This window comes from Colletotrichum chrysophilum, assembly GCF_026319265.1.
Source record: "Colletotrichum chrysophilum strain AFK26 chromosome Unknown scaffold_120, whole genome shotgun sequence".
NCBI lineage: Eukaryota > Fungi > Ascomycota > Sordariomycetes > Glomerellales > Glomerellaceae > Colletotrichum > Colletotrichum chrysophilum.
Genome location: NW_026517407.1, coordinates 49,770 through 75,163, shown reverse-complemented (window position 1 = coordinate 75,163; position 25,394 = coordinate 49,770). Strand labels below are relative to the sequence as shown.

General features: G+C 52.8%; 6 protein-coding genes across 6 annotated transcripts; 5 read left to right on the top strand and 1 right to left on the bottom strand.

The window, feature by feature from the left end:
* Nucleotides 1–3,419: 3,419 nt before the first annotated feature.
* COL26b_010765 (uncharacterized protein) lies at nt 3,420–5,416 on the top strand (the record flags this gene model as incomplete). The annotated part of the gene is made up of 3 exons (XM_053183452.1): nt 3,420–4,044; nt 4,099–4,204; nt 4,258–5,416. 3 exons carry the CDS (start codon nt 3,420–3,422, stop codon nt 5,414–5,416), a joined length of 1,890 nt encoding a protein of 629 aa, XP_053032603.1.
* Nucleotides 5,417–7,727: 2,311 nt separating this feature from the next.
* Nucleotides 7,728–9,228, top strand: COL26b_010764 (uncharacterized protein; the record flags this gene model as incomplete). Its single annotated transcript, XM_053183451.1, has 3 exons — nt 7,728–7,961; nt 8,242–8,615; nt 8,688–9,228. 3 exons carry the CDS (start codon nt 7,728–7,730, stop codon nt 9,226–9,228), a joined length of 1,149 nt encoding a protein of 382 aa, XP_053032602.1.
* Nucleotides 9,229–10,218: 990 nt separating this feature from the next.
* COL26b_010763 (uncharacterized protein) lies at nt 10,219–14,850 on the top strand (the record flags this gene model as incomplete). Its single annotated transcript, XM_053183450.1, has 11 exons — nt 10,219–10,454; nt 10,506–10,596; nt 10,646–10,717; nt 10,774–11,127; nt 11,182–11,394; nt 11,446–11,573; nt 11,627–12,071; nt 12,135–12,867; nt 12,920–14,256; nt 14,323–14,415; nt 14,587–14,850. The coding sequence occupies 11 exons, from the start codon at nt 10,219–10,221 to the stop codon at nt 14,848–14,850; spliced, it is 3,966 nt and encodes a 1,321-aa protein (XP_053032601.1).
* A 2,693-nt stretch (nt 14,851–17,543) lies between these two features.
* COL26b_010762 (uncharacterized protein) lies at nt 17,544–19,341 on the top strand (the record flags this gene model as incomplete). The annotated part of the gene is made up of 4 exons (XM_053183449.1): nt 17,544–18,047; nt 18,208–18,559; nt 18,620–18,899; nt 18,954–19,341. 4 exons carry the CDS (start codon nt 17,544–17,546, stop codon nt 19,339–19,341), a joined length of 1,524 nt encoding a protein of 507 aa, XP_053032600.1.
* Nucleotides 19,342–19,568: 227 nt separating this feature from the next.
* On the bottom strand, nt 19,569–20,624 carry COL26b_010761 (uncharacterized protein; the record flags this gene model as incomplete). Its single annotated transcript, XM_053183448.1, has 1 exon — nt 19,569–20,624. The coding sequence occupies one exon, from the start codon at nt 20,622–20,624 to the stop codon at nt 19,569–19,571; it is 1,056 nt and encodes a 351-aa protein (XP_053032599.1).
* Nucleotides 20,625–21,939: 1,315 nt separating this feature from the next.
* COL26b_010760 (uncharacterized protein) lies at nt 21,940–23,726 on the top strand (the record flags this gene model as incomplete). Its single annotated transcript, XM_053183447.1, has 4 exons — nt 21,940–22,079; nt 22,144–22,215; nt 22,268–22,422; nt 22,477–23,726. 4 exons carry the CDS (start codon nt 21,940–21,942, stop codon nt 23,724–23,726), a joined length of 1,617 nt encoding a protein of 538 aa, XP_053032598.1.
* Nucleotides 23,727–25,394: the final 1,668 nt, after the last annotated feature.

Below are 25,394 nucleotides of genomic sequence, written 5' to 3'. Positions count from 1 at the left end.
TTGGTATCGTTAAGGTTTTAGCCACATTGACACCTGATCGCTGACATCACTCGCTTATTAGTGCCTCTTGCCCACCTATGATGTGGCTATGATCCGCCACACAGTAACGACTTTTGATTTTCTTAAATGCATACACTTTCCGATATTGCATGAGACATTTGCTTATCCGCCAACTCGATACGCAACTAATTACGCCTAGGCATGGAAGTCTGCTACGGTTTGCGAGTACGGATGGATGATGTTTCATCCCCATTTGATAAATCACCTTGAATATGCGAATACACAATCGGTTCCGTCTCAAAAAGGAGTAAAAATCGTCAAGGCCTCCTTGGGTTGGTTTTGGGAAGCTTGGTTGACATGACCACAAAGCTGAATTGGCGACCTTCTGCGATCTGGTTTTGGCGTGTCTGAACTCTTCGATTTGCACTTTACTAAAGGACACGATCAAATTGAAGTTCAATGAGAAGGAGAATGATTCGGTCAAGCACTTCTTACACTCACATACTTTTGCTATGGATTGCCAATTGCCAAGGCTACGCAGGCTTCATATCGCATCTCATCGCTGAAAATGATTGATCAATCTGGCCTTGAGGCCGAAATGCTGCCACATACTATGCGCACCACTACGGAGGATATTGAGGATATTGACCGCGACAAATCAGCTGACGGGACAATGATGAAAGTTTTACATCATCAGTCTGAAGACGGTAGCTCGGATGGAGAGGGATCTGACCTTCTACCGAGTCATCCGCCGCGGCTAGACCAGACAAATCCGGCCATCGACCTTATCGATGACATGTCTGACGACCAATTTATGGTTATCGCTGACCATATGCGCCTACAAAAGACCGTTTCGAGTTTTGTCATGGTCGTCATAAACCTGAGACAAGAGACGGTACCCGATGATGCCGAGGGAGATACCCCTACTGTTGTACAATCAGAGGAGGTCAACTCTACAACAGCGAGTGGCGCCTCTCAACAGAGAGGAAAGGGGGCATCATCTGCACCAGAAGCCACAGAAAACACGACGGCAGAGCCTGAATTTACAGTACCTCCATCGGCAAAGGTCTCTGGGACGCGGGCGACGTTCGATTCAAGCGGTTACGACCAAAACGCGCCGCGTGCACCGTTTGAGGCCACAGCGGACAATCCGATGCCGCCGAAAGATAGTTATTGGGGAATGCCAGGATATTCGTCTCCATATCCAGGGCCAAGGGCCGAAGATTATGGCTACAGCCCACAACATGGATCATACCGTCGTTCGCAAATGCCGGCGTCGTCCCCTCTTGGATTCCAGCGCCCCGTACACGATCTGGAAAAAATAAGATTGCAGGAGGAACTAGCTTTTCTTCGTAGTGACCGGGCAAGAAAAGAGGAGGAGGAAAAGAACAGACAGGAGGAGAAGGTTAGACAAGCCGCCGAAGACGCTATCGCGAGACGAATGGAAGACGAGAAAAGAGCCAAGGCCGATATCATGAGAGAGCAGGAAATAAAAGCACTCAAAGACGCTTACGATAGGTTTAAGGCGGAGACAAATGCAAGGAAAGAAGCTCACGATAAGGAGCAGGCAGAGGCAAAGGCAATAAAAGATGCCGATGCTGCAGCGACGGCGGCAAAAGAAGCCGAGAACCGGCTAGTCGATGAAGTGAGAAGCCGAACAGAAGCCGAGATCAGGAATAAATTTGAGGAAGAACGAAGAGCCGAAAAAGAGACAAAGAGAAGAAGCGGGTTGCAGAAGCTCTTTAGTTGGAAATAAAAAGATCACCCGAAGGGGATATCAATTAGGAGAATAGAAGCAAGACTCTATCCCAAGGATGCAAGCATTTCTTTGCTATTGTACAGTCTGCGGTAGCGTACTGACCTTACTGACCTCGTCTATACAACTTATGCTACAATGCTATTGCTGATTATGTCGGAGGCCTGGACGAAATTAGCAGCTGTAAACCCTCACAGTATGGTCGGAGCCGGTGCTGCGGGTCCGGGCTTCCGACCAATGCCCGATATGGGGCCAAAGGCCGTGTCCGCATTCCGAGAAGGCCGGCTCTTACACCCGAATGTCAGTGGCCAGTCATTAGGCGGAGACTTGTCAAGACATCACTTTTGAAAAAACAAGACTTTTTATATCTCTACAACGTTCACTTGGTATCGCAATTGACAATGATTGGTCTCCAACATCCCTTTGATTGTGGGTCCCCCAGGAAGGGCCGTGTAAACATGATCTGCAGGGGTTATTCAGCGGTCTGGCTGACCAAGTCCTGAACTAAGACAATTTCGACTGAGAAATTCTGGCTTCCTTTAATCCGACAAACTCTGTCAGCTTGCTGCTCGAGCAATTGGGTCATGCGGATCTTAAAGATACGGAAATAGCGCCCGGAAACAGACTGTGTCGGGCTTTTTCCTTTTCCCCGGATTTTGTTAATGCACGTCGCCGTAATCCCCCCGCACTCACCCCCACGGATGCTGACATGGTGATGGCATCGGCACCCTCTTATGTATCTCGTTTTGAATCTGGTCATTTTCTACGGAGTCATGGACAGTTCCAAATCACTGCTGAATCTAATACAAGACCTCTGTCAACATGCCAGATTCAAGATGAAAGTAACCCAACATTGACAGTCTTGGAGAATCTCCAAGAAGCAGTTCAGCCCAAGCAAGCTCCCTTGCTTGACCCCGCGAATTCAAGTGCGGAGAAGCAGGCAAACTAGCAGCGTGCCACCCGCCCTGCGTTAATGCACCCGCCCCCCAATCTGGGGTAATTCGAGCCGCCAGTGGGTCCCCCAAACTGCCCGTATCAAGGCATACTTCAAAGCTATTCGAGCACGACGCATCCCTTCCTCCTAGGCGTCTCCAATACGGCCGCTTCTGTGATTTGCCCGGGACATTCCCCGCGAGACCCGCGCTGTAGTTATGGGACCCCCGCGCGCGCCCGCCCAAACGGAGGGCAGCTGCTTGCGCACTATCGGCTGCAGCTGAGAGACAGGTTGAGACAGAACCCTGCGCGGGGGAACAGACGGGAACCTCTGGTTTCCAACCTTGGTAGCTCCGCGGCCAACGAAACTCCACAGATTGGGGAAACTAGTTGAGTCGGACAGGGCGGACACCCGCATCTTTTGGCGCATATTCGCACACAGAGCTGCTTGTCTACGGGCGTACAGCAGCATGAGGCCGATCTATCCCCGGACGAACCCCTCATCCTACGTGTCGCGATGAACCCCGTCAGGTGATGTCACGACTCAGCCTCCGGCGCGGAGGAACGGAAAGCTCTCTCTCTCTTCTTCGTGAGGGGTAGCATTGTTCATAAATGTTGCTGCTGGACCTCCAAGGTTGACGATAGCTTCGATTATCCCAGGCCCGGACTTCTCTTTCGTACGCACGCACGACTAGATCGTCCTATCCGCGAACAACTGCACGCACGCACCATGGCTGGAGCATTTCCTCACAATGATCGGATCGAGCCCGGCTCGGTAAACCTTCCTGCCCGCCCGTATCCCCCATCAGTTCGCTCGACATCGGTTGATGCGGGGAAAGTGGCGGCGGACACCATCAACGCCTTCAGCGCCGCGCTGCGATCTAAGAACTACAAAGCTCTCGCAGACCTGTTTGTCTCAGACGGCTACTGGCGCGACCACCTCTGCTTATCCTGGGACCTGCGCACTCTCAAGGGGAGGGAAAAGACCCAAAAGCTGTTGAGCGACCGTTGTCGTCTTACCGAGGTCGCCGTCGACACATCTACCGAATACCGAGCTCCCCACCTGGCTGCCCTCGACGCTCACGGCAAGGTACAATGTCTGCAGTTCTTCATCAATGTGAACACCCAAGTAGGCCCTGGCCAGGGTGTCGTTCGTATGATCGAGTCTGATGGCAAGTGGGAAATTCTCAGCTTCTTCACCGCCCTCAGAGAGATCAAGGGTCATGAAGAGCCTCTCCGACACCGCCGTGAGAAGGGCGTTGAGCATGTTGGTATCCGAGACGGAAAGAACTGGAAGGAAAAGCGAGAAGACACGGTCAACTACACCGACACTGAGCCTACGGTTGTCATCATTGGTAAGTAGGCCTGTACCTCTTTGCGGCGAGGAGATTGCTCACACACATAAACAGGCGGAGGTCAAGCTGGATTGACTGTTGCTGCTCGGTTGAAGATGCTCAATGTGAATGCATTGGTAGTTGATAAGCACGGTCGGGTTGGCGATAGCTGGCGCAAGAGGTATGGAAATCGCCATGTTAGGAATGAATTTTGCTGACTTTCGTGAACTACAGATACCATCAGCTCGTTCTCCACGACCCCGTCTGGTACGACCACCTACCATACATCAGCTTTCCAGCAAACTGGCCCATCTTCACTCCGAAAGATAAGATCGCCGAGTTCTTTGAGTCCTATGCCAATCTCCTCGAATTGAACGTGTGGACCTCAACGACAATGACCAAGTCATCCTGGGATGATTCCAAGAGGCAGTGGACTCTGACCCTCGACCGCCAAAAGGCAGATGGCACGAAAGAGACTCGAGTCCTGCACCCAAGACATGTCATCCAGGCAACGGGCCACTCTGGGAAGATGTTCTTCCCCGACATCAAGGGGATGGGCAACTTCAAAGGCGACCGGTTGTGCCACAGCTCCGAGTTCTCCGGCGCGAAGCCCAACTCCAAGGGCAAGAAGGCTGTGGTTGTCGGATCATGCAACTCAGGCCATGATATCGCCCAGGACTTCTACGAGAATGGCTACGACGTGACGATGGTGCAGCGCAGCTCGACCTGTGTCGTCTCTTCAGCCTCCATCACAGAAATCGGCCTCAAGGGCCTCTACGACGAAGACTCACCACCAGTTGACGACGCAGACCTATGGCTGTGGAGCTTACCAGCCGAACTATTCAAGTCTCTCCAGATCGGAACGACAGAGCTGCAAAACGCCAACGACGCCAAGCTTCTCCAAGGCCTGCAGAAGGTCGGCTTCCAGCTCGACATGGGCCCCGGCGGCGGGGGCTTCTTCGTGAAGTACTTCCAGCGGGGCGGTGGGTATTACATTGACGTCGGATGCAGCCAGCTCATCATCGACGGCGAGATCAAGATCAAGCAAGGGCAGGAGATCACAGAGATTCTGCCTCGCGGGCTGCGGTTCGCCGACGGCTCCGAGCTCGAGGCGGACGAGATCATCTTCGCGACCGGGTATCAGAACATGAGGACCGAGGCGCGCAACATCTTTGGCGACGAGGTCGCCGACAGGATCGGTGACGTCTGGGGCTTCGACGAGGAGGGCGAGTTCAGGACCATGTGGCGGCGGAGCGGGCACCCCGGATTCTGGTTCATGGGGGGCAATCTCGCCATCTGCCGGTACTTCTCTAAGATTTTGGCATTGCAGATCAAGGCCGTTGAAGAAGGCATCGACCAGGCTGGGCAGCCCGACCCCTCGCCCAGGCTTTAGGTTTTGATACCCGATGGAGTTTGTGTAGGGTGCTGTGATTAGATGCGGGCGCAGAAGATGTAATTATTCCCTGTCAGACAGATTCAATGGACGTTTTTTCTCAACGCTCACATGACCACTAGCTCTCTGTCGGTGAGCCATCTTGCGGGACCTGATATCATCTCGACCCCTCAGTGCAGGCTCGGATCTACGGCGGGAATGGCGAGTTGAAATGAGTTCCCGCTCTTCGTGCTAGACAAGCCCAAAGACACGTGAATTTCTGCCCCCAATTCGCGATTCCACGTCGCCATCACCAAGTGGGCACTACAGGGGCCGCATCGTCAACTTCAGGAAACTGATCAGCGCCGAAAGACGGATTGGGCCAAGTGAAGACACGGTGAAATTGCACAACTCTCATAAAAAACCCTCTTTGGTCCAGCAACGCAGAGCTTAAGACCCAGCCTTATGCCCATCTGTTGATCGCGTCCCTGGCCGATGTAACGTGAGCGTCTCACGTCCACTGATTCCGATCGCCGGCCACGGTGCCCTCGTGGCCCTCACAACAGGCCTGACTGCCACCCACAAGGTTCTCCATCCTCCAACACCAATCTTCTTTTGCAACCCGGGAATATCGGAGGCCTGAGAAAGGGTCTTTTAACCTCTGTGGACCTGCTGAATTGCGCAGCCAGCCTGGGCTATTTTGCCCTGTTCGCTGTGAGTGATGGCCATCCCATCGGCACCTACCGGCCGATTTCCTATCCACCCTGCGGGCAGAAGATTTTCGTCGCAATGCCGATCACTAGGAGAATATTGGGAACTATTGAAGCTTCTAAGGATTTAGTTTTATCTCTCGTCCTCTGGCTTGCGAATTTTGGTTCTCTCCGGTGAATTTAATGGGGATTTTTGCATCATCAGAGAACCGCGCGGTGGTTCCGAGGTGGGCTGATCGTCACTGTCAGAATGTCAGTTGACATTTAGCGGCTGCGATCATCGACTCTTTCGCACTGACAACGCCACAAATCTGTTCTCAACTGCGCCGGCTCGTTCGTCGGCTCGCCGGACCACCGGAAAGAACTCTTCAAAGCCGCACGTTCTTCTTCAGCCGTTGGAACTAAAATGAGTCCCTTTTGCAACCGGTTTTCAGGAGCATCGGAACAGTGGGCCGTGTTCCAACACGAGGCAATAAGCCCGCTGCGAAAAAAGCAATGTTCAGTGGTTCACGGAGGTCGCGCAATGTCTGAACGAGAGGTTTTCCAGAAGGAGAGAAGAGAGCGAAATGTATGCACATGCGCCGCAGACAAGGATCGGAATCCGCGCAGATTCTGCGACGCGGGACCATATCCATAGTAAGCACCTCCACCACACGCCGAGGTCGCACCGCCGGTGATGTTCCTCGATTCTGTGGCCCTCATCACGTCACTCATCACAGCATCTCCCACAACCCGGCAGGGTCGTTGCAAATTTACCAAGTCTGCCGGGAACTCACAAGTCCGTCCGACATGAAAGAAGAAAACCTAAAAAGCGTTATCCCACTGGCGAGCGTTGCGTTGACACAAGTCCCGAGATGCAGGCCTCGCACCTGCGTCGAAGCTGATTGGAGAGCCCATCAACACGCTACGCAAGCGATCGTCTGCTTCATTCAGGGGCCGCCGTCTGGGCAGCAGAGAAGAATCGGCCTGATGTTCTGCAGCAGCAGCAGCAGCAGCCAACTGAAGGATTCCCTCCCGGCACAAGCATCTTTTCGATTTGTAAACCCCGGTCGGCGAGCTGCGTCTGCAATTGGCCCGCGAAGAAGGTCATCTCACACCGGGGAATCATCTGTTGGGGCAGAAGCCTCGAAACATGGGAGGGCCCCTGGTCATCGGGCTACCACCCTACGGCCTAGGGTGTGGTCGATTCTCACTCGTTGGTGGGCCTGGCGGGATGCTCATCTCCTTTCCCAGGACTGGTAACTATCGGAGGCAATCCCTGCACGACGGCCTTCTCAGGGCACCAATGCCACTACGCGAGGAGATCGAGTTGCCCTCGACTAGCGCACTCAGCCTCTATTACGACGTTCAACCGAGGTGAGGTACACCCCATGCCGATGCAGAATTTCTCGGCCGGCGCTGTCCTATCCCACCAACGAGCCTGAAGAAAGACATTGTCTTGTGGAGAGACGTCTTATGTGTCTGGGTTGTTTCGATCTGGCAGGGCTGCAGGTGTGTGGCCCGGGGGAGGGAAGACCAACTGGTGCGATAATAAAGACAGAATGTTCGTCTCGTCTGCGGCGTCTTGTCTCCCCTTTCTTGGTCAACTGTTCTTTCCTCTTACATCAGCCAACACCACTACCATGGCGGCGATACTACCGACAGCATACCCGGATGCGAGGCAGCAAGCCCAGAATGGGGCGGCGGTGGACAACATCGACCACTCTCTCGATGGAGAGTCCAGATTCGGCGAGATCGTTGCCATCCTCATCGTTGGCTCGGTACTATCATCAGTCGCAGTCGGACTCAGGGCGTTCACGAGACTATGCATGCTTCGGACGTTTGGCATGGATGACTTGGTCATGATAGCGGCACAGGTAGGTCGAAGGTTCTCAATGCCGACCTGCATAGGACAAAGAAGCTGATGGAGTTTGCCAGGCACTTGCACTTGGTTCTGCAGTAGCTATTGGACTGGGTGAGTCGATCCGTGATTCGATATGATGGTGTGCAGCATTCTGATGATCAACCAATAGAGGGACAGTACGGCCTTGGATCTCACTCATGGGTACCACCTCCCGAGGACTACGTTCCATACATGAAGGTACATCACCTCGCTCTGACATCTGCTTGAAAGCATTGTACTCATAATGTCGTTAGTCCTTCTACAGCTCCGTCGTTGTGTACAACATCGCCATCTGCCTCGTCAAGATTTCGATTCTATTCCAATACCGCAGAATTTTTGCGAACGAGATCATGCAAAAGCTGACCATGGGGGGCCTGATTTTCATGGGGCTCTGGACCTTCACGCTTTCCATCCTTCTGCCACTAGTATGCTACCCAGTCGCCAAGTTCTGGGACGACAGCATAGACGGCAAATGTCTGGACTACCTGACGATATGGTACGCAATGGCAGGCGTCAACCTGGTGTCCGACTTCGTCATCTTCAGCATGCCCATTCCCGTCATCAAGTCGCTCCAACTCCCACGCCGGCAGAAGCGCATGCTACTCCTGGTGTTCGGCCTCGGATTCTTGTAAGTCAGACGAACTAAGCAGCTGCAGGTGTAAGCGCACAGGATGTATGCTAACGTCGATCTGTGTCACAGTACCTGCATCATCTCCGCCCTTCGGATCCGAACCCTGCGCGTCGCAGCCGATACCAAGGATCCGTACTGGGACAACGTGGATGCAGCCACATGGTCGTTCCTGGAAGTCACCATTGGAATCCTAGCAGCATGCCTGCCGACTCTCCGACCGATCTTCGTCTCCCTTCTGCCTCGAATCTTCAACGGGTCCTCTTTCCATGGCAAGAGCAGCGGCAGACCATCGAGATACGCAAACCCCTATGTGCAAGCGAGCCACAACGACAGAGCCACCGGTCCGCTGTACAAGAGCCAGCAGCCGCCATCATCAAGCAGCACGGAAGGCCTGAACCACAATGAGGACATCGAAATGGGCGCTCGCGAGGCCGAGTCATCAAAGGACTACACAGTCACCGTAACTGCCAGCAGATCAAAGAGCCCCGAGAACAAGCTTAACCGGCTGAAGAGCCAACGAGACTCTGCTGAGAGACAGGTTATCGGACAGATCATGACAACAACAGTTGTGACACAAGAGGTGACGTTTGAGCGACCGACCAAGTCTTGATGAGGACGGGAAGAAGAATGAGCATGATGTTGAATGATTGAAGCCAATGACTAGAATAATTAACAATAATAATTCCTTGTGTTGATTGAACTGCCGCAACACCACGGTAATGTTACGGTGAACTTCCATGTGCATTCAAATTTTTCATCGCGGCTAGATAACGGAGATGGCCTAGATTCTTGTACGAGCTCCCGAATGCGGGTGCCTAGTTCATTCACGAAACCGAGGATGAAAGACATTGCGATATTCCGCAGGAAGAACTTTGGGAAGAATTGTGGGCAAAGCGGACAGAAGAGCAGGCAGCCATTTTTGGGCCAATTAAGCTTACATGGACAGAGAGCAGCCCACTTCACCTTCCATGTCCAGCTTGGAGAGCGAATCCCATCAGCAATAAATCCGGTCGAAAGCCCCAGTTCCGAGCATCACCCCGCTCCGCGTGCACTCCGCCAAGCACACCGGGCCGAGCTGCTTGGCTGCCTCCGTCTCCCGACCCGGGGTTCGGATTCTGATGCAGGACATCAGCGGCAGAGAGAAAGGTTTAACTCCCCGATTGTTGCCGGTAGTTGAAGGATCGCGACCAGGGTCGTTGAAGAACCGTCGCTGAGGACTTCGCGATAGACGTTCTGGATGCCTTTCGCGGCTTTGGCTGTTCCCCACTCCCCCTTTCATAAGTCCCATCAACCCTGGGCGTTCGGGTCCACGATCACTTCATGCACACTTGACGGGTGCCATAAGGGCACCTCGCTTACTATCTTCATGAGTCTAGAGTTCTTAAGACTTAATCTTAAAAAAAATTAAGCCTAAGTGATCATGAGGTCTTCGGCTGGAGAAATCAGTAAACAGGCAGCAGTTAATGGTGGTGGGTGGGTTCTGTTGATTCTTCACACCACTGAGGTCGACATGATCATATAAAACTACTTGACCGTATCATTTAGCAGTCTTCTTTGATGCCGTGATCGACACCGACGACAAGCACGCACACACAACACCATGTATTGGTGGACAACCGCTCTGCTTCTTGCGGGCTCCGGCTTGCTCACAGAGACCGTCGCGTTTCCCGCAAACTTCGACCACCGTCGCGATGACTCTCCCATTGAATCGCATCCGTTCGCGGACTTTGGGCCAGTCGGACCCTCTGTCGTGAAGCGCGCTGACAAGCCTGATTTGCGCATCTTGCCGCTCGGGGCGTCCATCATGAGCGGTGTTGGATCCAGCAATGGCAACGGGTATTGACAAGATAACGCGTTCTATGTTGTCCGTCAGCTAACATGTTCCAGCTTGAGGAAGCCTCTGAGAGATGCCCTCCGATTCGACGGTTACGAAGTTGACATGGTCGGCGGTAGAAACTCGGGTACCATGAAGGACAATGTGCGTTGCCTCAAATGTTCATCACGACTCGGCTAATAATTTCTGACAGGACCATGAAGCTGTTCCGGGAGACATTCTCACGGAAATCCGCACGCGTCTCCAGCACGCTCTCGGATACAAGGTAAGTGCCGGCACTTGAATCATTCGTGGGAGCTCGATCAGCTAATTCCCGGCAAGGCGAACGTGATCATTATCAACGGAGGCACGAACGATGCGGTGCGAAACATCGACACAGGAAACGCGTACAGCCGAATGAACGATATTCTCAACGACATCTGGAACTCTGAAGACATGGGCGAATCCTGTGTCATTCTATCCACCCTCCTTGACACGTCGGACCCTACTGGTACTGTCCAGCGAATCACGATCAACAACCAATACCGAACACTGGTCAACGACAGGAAGGGCGATGGCAAGTGCATCGTCCTGGCTGATATGGATCCTGAGGAAGGATCGCAGCATGGATGGATCGACGCTTGGGAGAATTGGGGAGACTACACCGACAAGGAAGACCCTCATACGCATCCCAACGTAAGGCTCAATCACGAACCAGCTCTTGTGACTTGGCTAACAGCAGACTTCCAGGACGAAGGGCATCGAAAGATGGCGTACATCTTCTACAAGGGCATTCTCAAAGTTCTTGCGACCGGCCAGGTCATGCCGCCATCTACTGAGTTCGAGGTGGCTGATCCAGTCTGCGATAAGTTTTCTGGCACTGGTCTCAATCCTGGTGGAAAGACACAAAGAGGCACTGGCAACGACGATGACGTCTACCGTCACTACAGCGAAGAGATGGGAGTGAGTGAAATTACACGAAGCCTTTATTTGAATGTCGGCTAACCCGAGTAGATCGTCCGGACTGCCGAAAGCGAGTGGGATCGAGACCAATGGCGATTCGCTCGATTGTACTCGAACAAGTACGACGACTTCGTTGCATGGGTCAAAGTCAGCAGCACCGAGAACGTCTTTGCTGTTTGGTGAGTTGAGACGAACTCATTCTTTTGGATGTTATCGGCTAACACCCTACAAGGGCAAACTCGGCAGACGGAAAGGGCAACTTCGCCCAGGTTTCTGACCTCTCTCCGGGCATGTACTGCGAGCCTGCCGGCCAATACTTCATCGACATGAACGGCGACGGCCTGGATGACTTCGTATGCATTGACAGCAAGGGCAACGCACACCTGTCGATCAACAACGGCGACGGCAACCGATCAGCAGGGAAGCCACCTTCCTTCAAGGCTCTCGGGCAGATCAAGACTGCTGAGACCTCGAGTCGATCCAACGTGCGCATGGGCGATATCGATGGCGATGGACGCGGCGATTATATTGTCATCGACAAGCTTGGCACTGTTAGTGTCTGGCGTAACGGCTGGGTGGACGATAAGCCCAAGTACTGGCAGGCCTTGGGTACTCGATGGACCGACCAATACACTCGCGACATCACCGGAGTTCAATTCCACGACATCAACGGAGATGTAAGTTCAGCCTGCCTTTGATGTGAGAACATGCGAAAGGACTTGGACTAACTGGTCTTTTAGGGGCGCGACGATTGGCTTTGGACCGACAAGACTGGTGCTACAACAACCTTCACCAACAGCCGCTCTTGCAAAAAGGGAGTGGAAGGAAACGGCCTCAACGTCGCCTGGCGCCAGGGTTTCTTCGAGACTGAAGGCACCGGTCCTACGCACAAGGGTGTTCCTGGCTATGTCACCAAGGACGAGTCCGATCTGCGCAAGCGCGTTCATTTCGCCCGAGTCTATGGTGGCTCCTCGTCTTTCGGCAACCTCTCCCTGAAGGACTACGTTTTCCTCGAACACACAAAGCTCTCGAACGGGAATCACAGCTTCAAGATGCGCATCTGGAAGAACACTGGCGGTGGCGCGTCCAAGCTGAAGATGGACGGTAACAAGTACTGCAACATGGTCGGACACGAGGACGGCCGTTCTGATTACGTGTGGGTATGGTCTAACGGCAAGATGGAGCTCTTCATGAACCGAGGCAAGAAGGCCATCTCCGACAATGACGCCGAGGGATTCTGGGACTGGTCGCCCGGTGTAATATGGACGCCCCCTTCGGCGATGCATCGACTGGACCTACACCTCGCGGACTGGGATGGCGATGGCGCGTGCGACATCATTTACGTCAACCCGGAAACAAACGCGCTCAGAGTCTTCATCAACAACTATCCTAAGTCAAACAAGTGGGAATTCAGCGAGACCTCCGCCCCGAGCCCAGGTTGTGGGGAGAAGAGAGGAGTTGGTATCAACGACTGTAGGTTTTCAAAAATTCTGTCTGAGATGACAATGGGTGCTAATTATACTAGTGGCCGTCCGGTTTGCGGATTTGACGGGCAACAAGCGAGCCGATTTCCTGTGCCTCCGTCCAGATGGATACGTCTCGGGAGCTCTCCACCAAAATGACGGAAGCTTCAAGGACGTTGGCCAGATCAAAGTCGCCGAGGGCCATGACCGGGCAATGTTGCGCTTTGCCGATGTCAACGGCGATGGCAAGGACGACTTCCTGTGGATCGAGAAGTTCTCGGGCGACACGTTTGTTTGGTACAATGGTGGCGAAGACAGCAGCCGACCTCTGGGATCTGCGTTTTACTGGCGCCAGCAGACCGAAAAGGCTTATGCTGGTCTCGCTGCCGGCACTTGTCTCTTCTATACCGACCTTTCGGGCGACTGGCGCGCTGACGAGCATTACGTGCTCGAGTCCCTCAACAACATTGCCGAGACATCCTTCAGCCCGGCGTGTGGTCTGAGCAATGTCGAAGGCGATGATCCGGAGGGAGTGGTCGACCCGCAGCTCCCTGTGAGACCGGACGACGATGGCGATGACGAAGTTCCCGATGGCGTTTGTGCCTACCCGATCCTTGGCACGACGCAGTTGACGCTGAAAAACACCTGGGAGAATTCAGGCGCTGCTGACCATCTGAACAAGTATTTCAAGACACATGGCACGGATGGCTGGTCGACAAACTACCTGTACGACATCCTTGGCACCCAGCATGACTGTGGCGGCATCTTCTCAACAACTTGCACGCCGCCGACTTCGCAATGCTCCACATACGACCCCAACGAGGCATTCTTCGTCCACCAGCAGATTGCCAACTTGCATAGTGGCATGTTCAAATGGTGGGGCATGATGGTCAACGACAGTGTCAGCGCTCTCGGCAGCGACATCACGGACATTGTGGACACGTACGGTACTCCCAGTGAAGACCCCATCACCACGCTGAACATGCTGGTTGGCCTCTTCACCAGTCTGGCGGGAATAGCGGGAACGATCGGAGACGCTTTGCCTGGAACCACGGCGGCCGGCCTCGGGAAGTTTGTCAACCCGATGACTTTGATAGCCGGTGTCATTGCCATCACCGCCACCAACGACTTGAACGAGCCCACTATTGACCCTGAAGACCTCGAGAAGGACCTGAAGAAGAGCTACACCAAGATGTTCTCGGCCATATCGGACAGAGCGAGGAGTACCCTTGAAGCCACGTTGAATGGAAAGCCGCTGTCCGGGGAGATGCTCGAGAGAGCCGGTGTATCTTCGATGCAGGAGTATATCCAGCACCAGTTCGCCGATGGTGCATGGCTGAGTTCAGAGTTGATTGGCAGCTTGGTGGATGCAATGGCGCAAAACGTTTTCCAAAAATTTGTAAGTTTCTTCTTAACACCGTCATTATATTTGATGCGGGAAATCGCTTACTGACGAGTCGCGCAGAGAGAATATGCCTTGGTCAAGGCCATCAAGACCAACAACAAGAGACAGTACATCTTCCTCGTCACTGGACCGAAAGCGAAGGTAGTTTACAACGTAAGTCATGTTCGCGTCATCAAACGGGTTGGAAAGCTGACCACACGCCGCAGAATGAACTGGTCTACATGAGTCAAGAGGCCTGCGAATCAATGTCAGCCCGTGTTTGGCACGATGATGTGAGTTGCCCCCACAGACACGAAGTACGCGCGATTCCTAACCATATTCCAGTTATGCCTTGCGATGGGTTATACCGAAATCAACGTTGCCGACAAGCAGGTGTGGAAGACTATCGGAGACACGGAAGCCGACGGCATGAAGCAGTGGATCAAAGACTTCCGAGCGGCCATGGTCAACAACTACGAATGCTACAAAAAGAAGGGGTCTGATGGCAAGCTGGATGATCCGGAGTTTCCGAAGCCTTTTGACGCGGCTGCCACGATCGAGTATCCGCAATGCTTTTGGAACATTTGGTCGCATGAAGATCTTGATTAAAAGAGAAGGAACGGTGGATTACAGCTGAACGGTTTTGGTCTTCTTTGTACATATTTCAACTCTGCTTCTCTCACTATTTCGAGTTTCGTTTGTCAAATAATACGTAATATCCATGTCTCATTTACACAGGACATGCTTCGGCTCTGGCGTCCAGTGACTCGCCATCGCCGTATCCAGGGCTTTTCATGTGTGGCACTGGATTCTGAATCACGGACCAGCTCTTCTTCGTGCCAACAGACTTCCCAGACTTTAATAATTACACAGAGGCGCCTCGGTAACCCAGACTATGGGCCGGTCTTCCGCCATTGCACCTCACCCCGGCTTTCTGTTAGCGACGTAGAGGTCAGTCGCGTCTTGGCATCCTCAACGATGGCCTGGGTAGGTGGGAGCCGTCAGAAGTTATCCCGAAGATTCCCTCCGTAGCATTGGCATGATGTCAACAAGAACGAAAGCTGTTGTCGCCGAGACTGTGGAACCCTCTTCGGGTGCTGTAGGGCGTCATGTAGGGCGCCACGACTACGAGAAGATGATATCTGGGCAGCCGTGAGTCCCACATGCATGGAATGCATTTTCCGCCTTTGCTGACAAATGTAAGGTACGACTGTCTAGCCCCAGCACTGATTGACTTGAGAAGACGTGCATGTCGGATAACACTCAAGTATAACAGCAACCTCCCTCCAGAGCCTCCGCCTGTGGCAGAGTCATCCTTCCGAAATACTCTGCTCCGAGAGATCTTTGGGAAGATCGGTGAGTCCCCACGGGTCGAGACCCCTTTGACAGTTGGGTACGGCTGCAACATTGAGGTCGGAGATGACTTTCTCGCTCAATCGAAGTAAGTGCTTCCTTACCCGTCGTGTTTCCCGCATTCCTGGAAATCTGACCAAGGTAGTCTCGTGATTCTTGACAATGCAATGCTCAAAATCGGCCACCGCGTTTCCTTCGGTCCATCTGTAACGATCATGACGGCGACGGACGGTAAAGGACCCGCCGATTCATGGCGGCGGCAGTGTGCTCAGCCAGTCTTTATCGGAGACGACTGTTGCATCGGCGCAAACGTGACCATCTTTCCAGGAGTATCAATTGGAAAAGGCTGCAAGATTGCTGCTGGAAGTTTTGTGCGAAACGACATACCAGATTTCTCAGTTGCATTGGGAGGACCGGCCAAAGTTGCGCCAAAGACGTCGAATTTGGGTTGTCGACGACTCTCAGAAGCTGTCTTCTCTACCACCAAAGAACTTCATGGTAGTTGGCTCACGAAGCTGTCCTAGTCGGATGCGACAGTTGGCGAAGCTACAGCCGATGGACCTTGGTCGCGTGACGACTAAGGAATCCGCTGGCATCGGTAACTTGTCAGAGCCTCCATTGCGGGTTTCTCCGCTGTTGAGCTGATGCGGTCATGCCGACATCTGGGCTGATCAAGAAGCTCTTGACATTCGCTTGGTGGTGGGCCTCCTAGCGAGTCTGTCGGCCCTGCATTCCGCCAGAAGTGGGCCAAAAGGAAAACGGGATTCTTCCCGAGCGCTCGCCCAGCATTGTCTTCCGGACTTCAGCCGAGACAGACGCGGTCCTGGTCAATAGCTACCAGGGTGCTTTGTCTTGGGCAATTCTCCGCTTGGTCTTCAGTTAGCTTTGGTGTTCAGGGGTACGCGGTCTTCCTCTGGACCGCGACTCACGCGTCTCTTGGCTTCGCTGGGCGGATGCCGCGACACCCAGATCTACGGCCCGTTCTATCTCCGGATGTAGCTATTCGAGTACGAACAGAACGGCGCTGTTCCGAGGGCAGCTTCCGAGCCTGATTGTCCATGAAGTCCCCGACCCGACCTGACGGTTGCTTGGCGCCGAGTGGCTCGATGTCGCCAGCCCGGTTTGGAGAAGTTAAAAGTGGAACAGTATGTCTTCTTGGGCATGAATGCCCGCTTGAGCGCATGATGGCCGCATCACTCCAGTAAGTTGCAGTCTTTAGAATGAGATTCACATGAAACGTTTCGGCCTAGAGCGCTGACTATGGGACTCTAGACCAGCAAAAGTCGCCCATTACTAGCCAAGTCGAATGGATGCAGCACTGCCAACACCATCATGATCTAGCTTGCTGCCATTGCAGCCGTCGCAACATTCTACCCACTGGCAATGACACACGAATCTTGCGTACTTATTCTCCTCATATGTCGGACTCCCGCACAACCCGCATCAACGGTTGCTGAGGGCGACAGTCCTCCGACCTGACCATGTTGGCGCTTCCAGCTGCCATTCGGTGCTACGCCAAGCTAGAAGGGCCGTATGTCAACCCCGGTCTGCATCGCGGAGACCCCACAAGCTGACATCCACACCTAAGGTGAGCGGCATGGCATCGTGCCCCCTTTACCGCAGTCCGCGCGCAGCAATTGCGATGTCTAGAACCTTTGTCCCACTGAAGCTGAGATGGGGGTGGAATCTCTGGGGTTGGATGGATTCTCCGGGGCTGGGCCACAGTGTTTCGGGCAACCCACTCGCTGGTTCAACTCTGACGACATGAAAACCAACAGTGGTACGGTTTCTTGGCCTCGGCCGCGTCGTTACCCAAGACGCGATTGCGATTTAAGTCCCGGGTGCTCCCTCGAATCTCAAGCCGACGCTGACTCGCTTGTCTCTCACCAATCTCATCGACTTTCCAAAATCCTTCCGTATTGTTTGGCGACCCCCACATCAGCGTTGACATGAAGCAGCCGTCAGGTGGAGAAGCCAAGGCCGTTGGTCATGAATTGGCCAGTGTTCTTCCCAACGATGGCATTCCATGGTGGAAGAAGAGCCATCTGATCAAGCTCAACTTCTGCATCGTCTCCTTCATGCTGTTCACCAGCTCAAACGGCTTCGATGGCTCTGTCATGAACGGCTTCCTGGCCTTGTCTCAGTGGAAAGACTTCATGGGCAATCCCACAGGTGCATGGCTTGGCTTCATCAACGCTATGTACTCTCTCGGAGCAGTCATTGGCTTTCCGCTCACCGCGATGCTTTGCAACCGCTGGGGCCGCAAAATCGGCCTTTGGCTCAGCGTGTTCATCTCCTTGGTGGGCACTGCGCTGCAAACCGCTGCTCCGAATCAAGCTGCGTTCATCACCGCCCGTTTCTTGATGGGCGTTTCCCAGGGTCTTTCAGTTGGAGCGCCCCTGTTGATCGCCGAAAACGCGTTCCCCACGCACCGTGGAATTGCTTCAAGCATGGTCGGTCAAGCGATATCTTTGGACCTGATCTTGAGTCACCTAAGCTAACGAGAGAAAAGTACAATTCGGGCTGGTACGTCGGTGCAATTGTTGCTGCGTGGGCGGTACGTCGTTAACTCTGTTCATTCGTCTCATGCAGCTAAAGACTAATGTGTGATAGACCTTTGGCACAAGGAACATGGAGGGCTCAGCAGCCTGGCGTATTCCCTCTGGCCTGATGGCGCTTTTACCCTTGATGACTGTGCCTGCTCTGTTTCTCATGGATGAGTCCCCCCGATGGCTGGTATCTATGGATCGCGCGGACGAGGCAAGAATGAATCTTGCTAAGGCCCACTGCGGTGGCGATATCAATGCACCTCTTGTCACATTCGAAATGGTCGAGATTGAGGAGACTCTGAAGGCCGAAAAGCTTGCTAATGACAGCACATCCTGGGCTGATTTGTGGTCTACTCCTGGAAATCGTCATCGCCTTTGGATCTCTGTCTCGCTGGGCATCTTTGCCCAATGGTCTGGTAAGTTAAGTACCGGTTGAAGTCACTACACAGAATAGGACTAATAAGAGCATCGTGTAGGAAATGGAGTGGTATCGTATTACTTGGCGATCATTCTGGAGTCTGTCGGTATTACCTCAGTCACGGATCAGACACTCATCTCCGGATGCCTTCAGATCTGGAATCTTATTTGGTCCGCGGCGGCTGCCATCTGCGTCGACAAAGTTGGGCGCAAAGCTTTGTTCATGGCTAGTGGTATTATCATGCTCGTCTCGTACATCATTGTCACGGGTCTATCGGGAAGCTTCGCGACTAGCGGGAATGGTCCCACTGGAATTGCAGTTGTTCCATTTTTGTTCATGTAAGTCTTAACGCGTTCTACCTCTATTGTTATCCTTTGCTAATGTGTCTACAGCTACTTCCTCGGATACGATATTGCCCTCACACCCCTGGTGATCTCATACCCCGTTGAGATCTGGACGTACCAGATGAGAGCTCGCGGACTGGCAGTCTGCCAGATGGTCTCGCTTGGGGCCATCTTCTTCAACACCTTCATTAACCCTATCGCCCTGGACGCCATTCAGTGGAAGTACTATTTTGTCTTCGTTGCGATTTTGGTGGCAATGCTGGTGACGGTATGGTTCACTTACCCTGAGACTCGAGGACGAACACTCGAAAGCATCGCCTGGCTGTTTGATGGAGATGAGGCAAACGTTGGTATTGCCACCGCTGAGAACACACTCAAGAGCACCAAACAGCATATTGAGGACCATACTACGGACGAATCTCAGGAGAAGCAGTAATTGAAATTGCGAAACACTCGAAGAACTAACACATGCAACCACGCATGACGTGCAGCAATTAGAAATCAGAGTTGGCGATAAAAGGCTTGATTAAATTCCATTTTCCGAATTCCTCTTAATAATGCTTCTATGACACGGCCAAGTGTTGCAGGTCTTTTTGTAAAAGCACTCAGGCTCTAATCTGCCTATCTGAATCTTCCTTTCTCTTGTTCGCGCCTCTGAAGCCATCAGCTTGGGAGAACCAGCTTACCATCAGCATCTAGATATTCCTTAGCAATCACATCAACTGCTCGTCTCAGCCTCGTCACAGATTCTCGAATCTCTTGCTCGGTGGCAATGAAAGGTGGCGACACCACAACTGAATCCATCTTCCAAGTTCCGGGGAACCCCATGTTCTTCAGCACAAGAACGCCCTGGTTCTCGACCGCTTCATCCACCACTCGATGTGAAAAGTCATCGCCCATCGGGAAAGGTGTGCGCGTCGCCGGATCGCGCATGAACTCAACAGCCCACAGGAGCCCACGACCGCGGATGTTGCCTGTCAGTGGGTGTTGACCAAGCTCTTCGTGCAACAGCCTCTCAAGAAGCTCGCCCTGCTTTCTCACATTTGACAGAAGGTCTTGCTCCCTGATGATCTTCTGAATTGCGAGCGCGGCTGCACATGATGTCGGATGTGCCTGGAATGTGTGTCCGCCTGCCAGCGCGCCTTGTGGCGTTGCAATCGTGTCGAAGATGCGTTGGTGAACTAAGACTCCAGAAACCGGGATAAAACCACCACCGAGCGACTTTCCGATCATTTGCAGATCAGGCCCGCTAATTTCCTCTTGCTGCCAGGCGTGAAGAGTGCCTGTCCTACCCATCCCACATAGAACTTCGTCAAGGACCAGCAATGCCCCATACTTGTCGCATATCTCTCGTACAGCCTTGAAGTAGCCCTTGACTGCAGGAACGGAAGCAAGTGTTGATCCTGCAACGGTTTCGGCGACAAAAGCTGCGACCGTTTCAGGCCCAAGACGCTGGAACTCTGCCTCAAGCTGGTCTACCAGTCGCTCGAGATATGCTTCGTCAGACTCGTCGTTGAGCTTGCCGCGATAGGAGCAGCAGGCATCCACGAACGACACATTCTCAGACATCCAGTGCCGATAAATGTCACGGCGGCCCTCGTGTCCTGTGATACACAAAGCACCGAGGGTATTGCCGTGATAGCTCTGCTTCCGTGCGATGAAGTTGATACGTTGCTTCTCTCCCTTCGCAGACCAATACTGAGTAACCAGCTTCAGCATAGCCTCGGTTGCTTCACTACCTGAGCCTAGGAAAATAGCTTTGCTGAGACCGCCAGGATTGCCTTCAAGTATGTACGAGGCCAGCTCTTCCGTCGTATCTTCACAAAACCCGCCACCTGAGAACAGGTAGCCTATTTTGTTGAGTTGTTTGGTAACGGCTTCAGCTACCTCAGGTACATTATGCCCAAGACAGGCTACGCCAGGCCCTCCCGTGGCGTCGATAATGGTTCGCCCGTCATCAAGGGTCAAAGTCGTTCCTGAAGCTGAGACTATGCGCAGAGGCTTTTGAGAGAAGGAGCGGTGGAAGATGCTTGAAGTTTGGAAAAAGTCGTTTAGAGCCATTGTAGAAGAGAGTATAGTTTATGAATGCAGTTCAAGCCAAGCGCTTCGGCCTGAGTATGTGGCCAGGGTTGGCAAGTTTTAGGGAGAATAGATGGAGCGTGATAACCTCGGTGCCAACCAAATTTATCATCTGAAATGCAGAGCGATGTCGGTGAATGAACAGAAATACCGTAAGGCTCCATCAACAACGAAGTCATAATTTAGACGGAAAATTGCTTCTGCCACCGGCGATCTTAAGCGCCCCCCCCGACAATAGCCAATCAAGAAATGCGCGCCGGAACCGCTCTAGATCTGGGGTAAGCTCTTAATGTTGGGCACCTGCTGGCAAGGGGAGCCTTGTCGCCGATGACATGCTTTATCGTGCGAGATACGACCCCAGCTGTACTTTTATCGCATCAGCCAATCAAAAAATGCCCGCCAGAACCGCCCGGCTAAACGCAGGCGGGAATGCCCTCAATTCTGCAGCCGTGTAGACTAGGCAATGGTCTTCACCGCGATACGGTGACTGCTTTGACCGCTGTTGGAGAGGCGGGGTTGATGATCGAAAGCTTAGGTTCAGAGGATGAGGGGCTGACACGGCTACTCGATTCAAAGGAGCAATGTTGGTAACGTTCAGGACGCATCTCCGATAAAGCGGAGCAAACTTATCTGCATTGCAAGGGCTCCGGCCTGAACTGTACCGAGAGATAAGACCTAGAACCACCCTACGCCGTATCGCTCAACACTTCAATTACTTATTCGATGGTCCTTATGAGACGTGAATTCCGCCACCTTCGTGAAACATGTGTAGATGAACACTTTTCCCCTTCTTTCTTTTGGTCATCTGCTTTGACCCAGGCGATCAATAACGTCTTGGTGTGTTGGCTCGTAAAGCAACTCAGTTCTGGTCGTTAGGCAAGACTGAATGACGTCCGTCGATATGTCTGACTCACTACGTATACCGCATGAGGGTTCTCTCGAACCAAAAAGAGCCATGGACAAGGCAGGCCCGCAAGTTGACTTCGAAGACGGCGATGTCCAGAGTGGCCATGTGGACGCATCCGACCACACCCACCGACGACTGAAGCCCCGGCATATTCAGCTGATTGGAATCGCTGGCACGATCGGCACTGCGTAAGTACCAATGAATTAGCCTGACAGGCAAAATAGTTCTCTCTAACATGGCTGACGATAATAGGCTATTTGTCAACATTGGAAAGGGATTGCTGAGTGGCGGTCCAGCAAGTCTGTTCATAGCGTACTGCTTATGGTAAGAGCGTATCGTTCACGAGTTAACTGTAAACTCGAGCTGATGGATACAGGTGTCCCGTTGTGCTTTCTATTTCCCTCTGCATGTCAGAAATGGCGACATACCTGCCAGTTTCTTCGCCTTTTATTCGCTTTGCTGGCCGATTTGTCGACGAGTCTTTCGGCGTTGCAGCGGGCTATAATTTCTTCCTGTTTCAGGCATCGCTTTGTGAGCAAACACCTTTGGTCAATTTCCCTGACTACGGCTAACAGATCACCGCAGTGCCATTTGAAATCACTGTCTGCAATGTTGTGATACGATACTGGACCGAGGCCATACCAGTTTGGGCCGTCTGTCTCGTCTTTCTCGCGCTCTACGCCATCCTCAACTTTGTTGCGGTAAAGTTCTTCGGCGAAGCAGAGTTCTGGCTTTCCCTCGGAAAGGTCATTCTTATTGTTGGCCTAATCTCCTACACATTTGTCGTCATGGTTGGCGGTAACCCAAGGCATGATACGTTCGGTTTTCGCTACTGGTACGACCCTGGTGCATTTCGGGAACTCCATCGGGAGGGCTCTCTTGGCCGCTTTCTTGGTTTCATGTACTGCCTCATCCAAGCTGCCTTCGTCATCGCTGGTCCTGAGTACGTCTCAATGACCGCAGGTGAGACCGAGAACCCAAGAAAGGTCCTTCCGAAGGCGTATAGGTCGATATTCTGGCGGCTGACAACTTTCTTCGTTCTCGGATCTCTTGCTGTTGGCATCGTCGTGCCGTCTGATGACCCAAAGCTGAAAGAGGCGTATTCGAGCAGCAAGGGAGGCGCCGCTGGATCACCATATGTGCTGTCGATGGATATCCTAGGCATTCCTATCTTGCCTCACATTGTCAATGCCTTGATCTTGACATCCGCCTTCAGTGCTGGCAATAGCACAACATACTGCGCAACACGAACTCTGTACGGCATGGCTCTTGAAGGCAAAGCCCCTCGCTTCCTAGCCAAGTGCAACAAAGCCGGCGTGCCTTACTACTCCGTTGCGGTTGTCATGTGTTTCGGCGGTCTCTCCTTCCTGCAGGTTTCCAACTCGACAGCGGTGGTTCTCAACTGGTTCGTCTCTTTGGTCACAGCCTCTCAGCTGATCAACTTCTGCGTCATCGCCTTCACCTTCACACGTTTCATGAAAGCATGCAGCGCCCAAGGAATTTCCAGAGACTCACTGCCTTATAAAGCACCGTTCCAACCGTACACGACTTGGTTTGCGTTTACTTGCTGCTCTGTCATGATCCTAATCGCTGGATACAGCATCTTCATCGACGATAACTTCACTGTCCCAGATTTTCTCTTTCAATACATGATGGTTGGCGTGTTTCCGGTGGTGTTTGCTTTCTGGAAGGTATTGAAGAAGACGAAGTGGCTGAAGCCTCATGAGGTCGATCTTACGACCGGCGTATGGGAAATTGATGTTTACACTGAGAACTTTGTGCCCACGCCTTCGAAAACAGCGTTTACGCGAGCTCTGGATAAGGTGTTTAGTTAATTGTCTGGATAGACCAGTTTCTGAAGTGTACTTAATTATGACAATGTTTCAATGATTGCCTCCCATGTGAGGGGCTTACCTTCGCCAGCTGTCGGCGAGAAATACGACCTCAAACGATCGAAAGCTTCCACTGCCTCCTGTCCAAAACGTCACGCCAATCGACTTCCTTCTTTGACAGTCGAAGTTGCCAAACCTCCTCAAGAACCCTCAGCGCACAATCGTAGTTGTAGAGATTTCGGGATACCACAATTGACTTCATCTTTGTTCTTATCGCCTCGATGTCGCCCGGGTGGCTAATCTCTCCACCACAGATGAAAAGGGGGAAGAGCAAAGAGCTCTCAACAAGACTTTTGTGGGGGATTTTGCGTAGTCTTTCAATAATACCTTGAGCCAGCGAGGGAGCCTTGGTCTGAAACTCAGTGCTGCCTGGAAAGTTGCGACGCACTACTCGATGAAGATGAAGTAAGGCGGCATTGCGGTACATCTCGGCAAGGTCGACTAAACCCTCAGACCGGTCAGCGGTGTCGCATTTCCAACACAGCAACTCCTCTTCCAGCCTCAGCGCCCTCTCCCGAAAAGCACTCTTGATGAACTCCTCCTGAAGATGCGACTGTATCATATGAGCATTGAGCACGCTGGTCTCTGAGATAAGGAACAGCAGCCGAGATCCAACTCCAAATAAGCTGTCTGGGGGCTCCCTCTGTCCAAAGAACCAATAATGCCCTGCCACCAGGAGAGGCCGAGTATCTGCGGCCACCGCTGCCATGATGTCATGGTAAGCGAAACTGCGTAGAAGCCATTGGCCCTCAAAGGAGGAAAACGGACTGGTATCCCACGTCGCATCTCCCTTGTGGCAGACAGACCGCATCACTTCATTGGCGCCAGTGAGATGTGTCCACCATTGCTTGGTATCGCCAGATATGCTTTCCAGGGCACACTGTACCAGACAACAGGCCATCTCAATCTCCGGCTCTCGCTTAGCGGATGAGATCAAGGTTGAGAGTGATCGCAACGCCCTTCCCCGGCATTGCAGAGCTAGCCTTTCGTAAGAAGCCTCCAACTGGGCCAGATGGGTCGATGACCAAGCTATGATAGTGTCGAGGAAGGCTGGCGAGTCCATGGCAAGTGGCAGGAAGACCGATATGAAGCAGTTGTTTTCCAAATTTGTAGTGATCAATGCAGCGAGGGTTTGGGTGTAATATCGCAGCACCACCCTTCTTTGAGCCGCGAAATCTTCCGGAATCTGGGCGCTACCATGTTGCAGCCAAAAGGCTGAGATGTCCGGAGTCTTGGTAGTCAAAGAAGCAGACGGGCCACGTGGTTCGGCGGAGGGGTCTTGAGGGACCGACTTTCGTGGGCGACCGCGTTTTCGCGGCTGTTTTAGATCCTCTCTGCGGCAAATGAAATTCAGGCGGCTACATGCGCCGCAGATGGGATAGACCTGATCGCATTTCTTCTTGCTGTTCACTCATGTTGGCCAAGTCGTCGACGCGGGGAATGAACACTGAGACCCACCGATCGCGACAAGTCAGGCAGCCGTTGCGTAGGCGTTTTCGCGACATGCTTGCTTCAACTTCGCTAGTCATGGTCTTGACCTATTGCTGCGGAAAGCTGATGATGCGACTGCCAATTGAAGACCAAGACTGAACGGCCAAAACACCAGACTTT